At 34.4% G+C, this 6545-nt stretch overlaps 1 protein-coding gene across 3 annotated transcripts; it reads right to left on the bottom strand.

Annotated features, from left to right (window-relative positions):
• Window positions 1–6262, bottom strand: LOC136848151 (uncharacterized). Of its 3 annotated transcripts, none has more exons than XM_067120430.1 (4): window positions 6025–6262; window positions 4384–4433; window positions 2167–2232; window positions 1–1229 (listed from the first exon to the last, which is right to left on the bottom strand). In XM_067120430.1, the coding sequence occupies exons 1-4, from the start codon at window positions 6107–6109 to the stop codon at window positions 474–476; spliced, it is 957 nt and encodes a 318-aa protein (XP_066976531.1). In that variant the 5' UTR covers window positions 6110–6262; the 3' UTR covers window positions 1–473. The 3 variants fall into 3 exon arrangements, with proteins under 3 accessions (XP_066976531.1, XP_066976532.1, XP_066976533.1); XM_067120431.1 differs by having other exon boundaries at window positions 6051–6239; XM_067120432.1 differs by lacking the exon at window positions 4384–4433 and having other exon boundaries at window positions 6025–6247.
• Window positions 6263–6545: the final 283 nt, after the last annotated feature.

The raw sequence follows: 6545 nt of genomic DNA, 5'->3' as shown, positions 1-6545 counted from the left end.
TGCCTGTTGAATTTATTTTGCAAGAACCTTTAATGAAGTAACGAGAAAAATACTAATGGTATTAGGGTGTGTCCCGTGTGAAGAGACAGGTAACATCAGAGAATGTCTTACAACTGATGCTCTTTTCGGTCGAGCGAGCTGATGTGAGTCACTTCATGATTTATTTGTTATTTGCCTCATTTATTCAAATTTGTAATTTATTTTATTTTTTCTTTGTTATTTTTCTTTATGTTTTTCATTTATTTTTTACTTCTCATTTTTTTTTTTTTTTTGGCTGCTTTCCCTCATGGTACCATTGAACTTGTAAAATTCTGCTTTTCGAGCTAGGGTGGCAGCTTTGCTAATAATAATAATAATAATAATAATAATAATAATAATAATAATAATAATAATAATAATAATGTGTAGATAAAAATGCACTTACAAGCCTATGTAATCTGTTGGTGTGAATGTCATTACTTTAAAGATTACATTTAATCCACAAATATTTCTGGTAGGAAATCCTCGTTCAGAGACCGCGGGAAATCGCAGTACCCATGGACTGCTATTTCCAGGAAGTCATTTTTGGCTGATAGTTCGTTCATGACTTTACTGACAATATAGAGAGCGTAGTTACCCCTTCCTTCGCTGGGTAGCGAACCGGTAATTCTCGCGGTAACGTCCGCGCCCGTCTTGGAGTCGGATATCGCGTCCGTTCCGTTCACGAAATGGGGGAGGTCTTTCCCGAAGGATATTCCGACCAAGTTACGCTCTCCCTTCCTCTTCGTCAGGCCGAGCGCGGTGTCTTCCACGGAGAAGAATTTCTTGGTCATGCTGAAAGTTGCGTTGTGGATCTTGAACGTGTTGCTTCTGGAACCTGTCACTTTGCTGCCGAAGGTCGCGTAAGTTTTCTGCTCTTCCAGGAACATCGTACTAGACGATATGTATTCCACGCTCACGGTGCTGGGTGTGACTTCTGTGAAGGTGTAGGAGGCGAAGGTGCCCGTAGCTCCCACCATCTCTTCAGGAGACGACTCGTTCGCTGTGCCGTCGAAAAACGTGACGCTCAGTGCGTCCAGGACTTTGCCCTGTTCCTGGAAATTCGCGTAGGTTTTCTTGGTCAGGTGAATGTCGCCCGTGGGATTCGTAGCGTATCCCACGCCGTCGAAAAGAAACTGGAAATGAGGTTTCCATATGGAAACCGGCCGCGCGTTATTATCCTTCAGAGTGCTGAGTATTTCTGTCCATTCCTGGAATATGGAAAGACACTATATTAAAAAAAAAAAAAAGGACCAAATGCTAAACCGTTTAAAACCATTTTGATGGTTCAGTGAACCCCACATGAATTAGGCGTCTGAAATATATTAAATACAGTAATAATACAATGTTTGTAAATATCAGTGTGATCTTTCAGACTTTGCTTGTAAGCTTAATCAAAGATGATACACTTCACTTCTCTCTTAAACCATTCCGATATATCTTTTTTGTCAGCTTTAACTATAAAATTAACCCTGTACATCCAATGCACTTGGGCAATTTGTTTAACTGATTCATTTCCGTAAAGTGGCGTAACAGCAGCTATGGTACTAGAATTATTCAACTGACCAAGATCAAAATCCTTATGAAATTATTCTCATCTAATCATATCCGATCGATTAATGCATGTCTGCAAAGGCATCCCCAGTCTCAAAACCGTAGGGTCAGATATTAATAGACAAACACATAAACCTTCAGTAGTGCCTAACTTTGTAACTTTTCAGACACTCGATCTTGACTCTCATAAGGCTGGTCTGAATGGATTTCTGTATAACTGGAGGTGAAAATTAAAGTGAATAAAGTTAAAGAAGTATTACCATGGCAGAATAGACCATGCAGAAAAGGTCGAAAAGTAAAATTATGGCCTCGTTGGTTTGTCAGAATCCAGAGGGCTATACCGGCCTTCTTATTAACTTCACTACCTTACCATCACTCAGGGACCTCCATTGAGCAAAGTCTCGTGGTGGCATAAGGCTGGCTTAATCTATGAAAGTCTAAAAAAACAAATAAACAAGACCAGAATGCAAAGAAGCTTGAGTCATAAGTGCTGCAAGAAAATGTTCAAATTGCAGAATGGATCGTGCAAGTCCAACCCCCTCCCATTTCCACAGATCTATATTTATTTATGTATATTTATTAATTAGTCATTACCTCATGAGTCGGACCATCTCCTAGTCGTTGAGAAACTTCATGCTGTAGTTCACCCAGCTGATCATTCTGAAAGAGATAATTATATATAGAAGAATATTTTAACTGAATAAATGCAATGCTTTCACAATATTCTCATTTTGGACAAAAGCTACGATGGTGATCCCCTGTATTTCGATTTAACCCTACTTGTATTCCATATGTACATACTAACGTATTTCCAAATGCCAGTAACAAAATTATCATATATATATATATACTGTATATATATATATATATATATATATATATATATATATATATATATATATATATATATATATATATATATATTTATATGTGTGTGTGTGTGTGTGTGTGTGTATGTATATATATATATATATATATATATATATATATATATATATATATATATATATATATATATATATATATATATATATATATATATATATATATATATATATATATATACATACATGCTCATTTTGTCCACAAATTTTCTTTATGTTAGCATTGGAAAAATAAAGTACCATTGTATAAACTCAAACATATGTATACCAATGCCTCCTTGGACTCGTGAATATTGACCAATATAGTCAACATAAACGTACCGTTAGGTTGAAAAAAAGACACATCACATATTGTTCATTGGAAAAGAAATACAGTGGCCTTTAGAGCTTGAAACATTTCATAAAATTTTATTGTTGGGTTACATAAATATGAATAGCCCTAAGGAAGCTAATAGGAGCAATACATGATTATCTGAAATCTAAAGAAGAAATAATCGAGAACCAAAAATCTCTCTTAGTTTCATCCTATTTAGGCTGATTTTGTCGAAGGATTTAAGGAGCGGAGGCAAATAATCCGAAGACATGTTTAGGACAATCTTAATCATTTTTTTTTTTTAGTAAATGATGTAATTAATTAAAAAAAGTTGGGCCGAAGGGAGTAACATATTCAAATGTTTTGGTAAATTTTTAGCTCATTGTTGAAGAAATTAAAATTTATATATATGAAACTAATAGTTCTATTATGCCTCGCAGCCTTACAGGTAGAAAATTTATGAAAGACCTGGATTCCATCACGATTATTTTGCTCATTCCGTGGTATGATACGTAATGAGTAAACATGGTTTTATTGGGGGTTGCTCATGATGTGAATATGTTTTCTGCAATCCACTTAGATCTAAAGGATATATTAGACTTTTCCGTAAGTTTGTTTTCTGTAAAAGAAAACTTTTGTGCCGGCTTTGTCTGTCCGTCCGCACTTTTTTTGTCCGCTCTCAGATCTGAAAAACTACTGAGGCTAGAGGGCCGCACATTGGTATAATGATCATTCACCCTCCAATCATCAAACATGTCAAATTGCAGCCCTCTAGCCTCAATAGCTCTTATTTTATTTAATGTTAAAGTTAGCCATAACCGTGCTTCTGGCAACGATATAGGATAGGCCACCACAGGGCCGTGGTTAAAGTTTCATGGGCCGCAGCTCATACAGCATTATACCGAGACTACCGGAAGACAGATATATTTTCGGTGGCCTTGATTATGCTCTGTAGCGGCTGTACAGAAAACTCGATTGCGCATTTTTTACTTGTTTATTTTGTCAAATGAAATTATACTCTAAAAGGACCACGAGGAAAGATGTTAAGACAAATTTATTGCCCAAAAAGTGTTTTATAGCAACTCAACAATTTAATGAAATTGTAAAATCGTTATGCATTTTTTAAAACGGTCCTTACAAGATGTTATATTTATAGCAGATAGCGCTAGTTAATTAAGAACATGGGAAAATGGATATGACCAACTTCCCTATCCATAGAGATAAGAAAACTGGAAAAAAAAGGACACCTTATCAATTTTCTAGATCACATTAAATTGCTGACTGGTGAAAGCATTAACTTGACTTGACTTGACTTGTTCTAAGGATGCTTTTTCTTACAAAAGAGTAATTCAGGACACTTCATTTGAAATTCTCTTACTTGACATCACAAAAAATTACTCTCTTAGATAGGCTTTCCTCAAGGTAGCATATCCCGAATATCTCGTAGGCATGAAATTTCTGGTAATCAATTTCAACTTGATTTGTATACTGTTGAAGATGCAATGAGTCAAATCGACATGATTATTTCATAAAACACTTGATGTGCTCTGTTGCAAAAGAAATCACTACTCAATTAGAGCATATTACAACTGAAAACTGTATGGATTACTGTACCTCGAATAAGTCCAGCATGTTGTCATACGACCAAAGGGTGTTTTTACCGCCTGAAAAGAGAAACAGATTTAACTGAATAACTGAAACCTCGCTGATCACTACGTATAAAATACGCGAGAATAAAAATGTATGAAAATGCATGAAGCAAGCACCAGTAATATCATGATTTCGTTTATACACGTTTACATATTCTATTTGGGTTATGATAAAGACAACAAACTGAAGAGCTCGACTTCTTATCTCTGGTAACAGAGAAATAATTGTAATTTTTTTAGCTGACGGTAAATATCCCCAGGTGATATCACTCGGTTAATCATGATTGGCCGAAGCTCTTGCTGCGCACCAGATGTTATAATTCAAAAGCATTTATGAACCCAAAGCTATATAATAGCTTCGATGATATCGGCTGCAGATATCTATTGTCAGCTGCAAGAAAACAGACTATAAGGAAAATGACATTTTAATAATTTACTTACATTCTTATCTATTTACCTATTTATTTGTTAATTTACTTTTTCTTTTTTAATAAGCGATCTCTTCTTTCTGTATTTCCTTTTACCTTCTGTTACGTCTTTCTAATGAACACCATATTCTTCGGAGGCTTGGATTTTAAATCAATGGCCCCTGTGGGCTTGTTCATCTTCTGAATAATAATAATAATAATAATAATAGTAATAATAATAATAATAATAATAATAATAATAATAATAGTTATTTTTCTTAGTATTCACGTAACTTGATTGTATTAAAAAACAACTGTAATTTTAGAGGTTGTCTCAAAAGCCTGACAGGTGATAAATAATCATATTTAGTACACATTCCTCAAGCCACATTAATCGTCGCAACCTCGATCCAGCCCTTTTTCTTTGTAGTAATGTTATTGGGAATCGTTGAATAGACGGCCAGATTTGCAGTTTCCTTTCTCATACTTAAGTAAGGTGATACTGTCTTTTGAACGAATACTGTTTACTTAAAAAGCAAATGAAAAATCTATACTTGCTTGCAAGTGCCCTTTTCATTCAATAATAACTTCAAGGTTTCAGTTTCTACGCCAGGCAAAATCAGGTGAGTTCTTAAACCACATTGTCTATTAAAAGGTGTCGTTTTCGTTGTTTTTTTTGTGGGAGTGAATGATATATAAAACTTAAAAGTATTTTTTTTGCCTTTTTTATACATAGAAATTACTCATTCAGCCTCACAACATGGCGACGTGAGTGCCATGCATAAAAATTACAAATAATGCTCTCGGGAGAAAACTTGATAAGGCATTCTTTGGGCAAAATTTGATTTATCACGTAGTTTTTCAAGTTATTGCAAAAATATGTAAAGCTCAATGATGGACATATATATATATACACACACACACATATATATATATATATATATATATATATATATATATATATATATATATATATATATATATATATATATATATATATATATATATATCACACATTACTTAGACACTGTCTCTTAATTTTCACTCGTGGTAATGTGTGACAAACCAATTACGTGTTAAAGTGGTTATAATTATATATATATATATATATATATATATATATATATATATATATATATATATATATATATATATATATATATTTTTTTTTTTTTTTTTTTTTTTTTTTTTTAACTTACCGGGGTTACTGATGGAAGCCACGTACCCATAGCAAAGCATGAACACCAAGAATTCCCAGCATAAGAGGATGATTAATCTCTCCATGGCTGCAGCAGTCTTCTCTTAATATTTCCAACTCTTGGGGAGTTGAAAGACTTAACCGTCAGTAGTCGTAAAGAGTTTCAAGACCTTCTGCAGTAGAACTGTCCGAGGGAGGAGTGGGTTAGCAACTGTCGCTACTTCGCATTCAGCAGGCTTTATATCAGCTCTGAAGCTCTGACTGTGGGTCTGAGTTAACCGCTTATGTAATTCATACCTCTCCTCGCCTTACGCATGTATTAAACTCCCCAGAGGCAAACTGGAAGCTTTCGCGAGTTGCCAAGTATGATGTAGGTTTTATCCATAGATTGTTTTTTCTTTACTAATGGTTTGAATATGCAAATCGACGTCGTACACGGACCTGTTTTGACCATGTTGTCATTTTTAATTGATGAGAATTCATCGAACGTGTGAAGCAGATGTTAAGTCGATGAATAATGCA

The sequence above is a fragment of the Macrobrachium rosenbergii genome, chromosome 18 (assembly GCF_040412425.1).
Source record: "Macrobrachium rosenbergii isolate ZJJX-2024 chromosome 18, ASM4041242v1, whole genome shotgun sequence".
In the NCBI taxonomy this organism is placed as follows: domain Eukaryota; kingdom Metazoa; phylum Arthropoda; class Malacostraca; order Decapoda; family Palaemonidae; genus Macrobrachium; species Macrobrachium rosenbergii.
The sequence above is the reverse complement of the archived record's forward strand: the minus strand, read 5'-3'. Positions and strand labels throughout refer to the sequence as shown.

Bases quoted from the DNA above. Each gene is read 5' to 3' on its own strand.
- LOC136848151 (XM_067120430.1), bottom strand. From the start codon at position 6,109: ATGGAGAGATTAATCATCCTCTTATGCTGGGAATTCTTGGTGTTCATG. The intron at 4,434-6,024 runs GTAAGTTAAAAA...TTCTCTTTTCAG, and splicing joins GGCTTCCATCAGTAACCCCG to GCGGTAAAAACACCCTTTGG. The intron at 2,233-4,383 runs GTACAGTAATCC...TATCTCTTTCAG, and splicing joins ACATGCTGGACTTATTCGAG to AATGATCAGCTGGGTGAACT.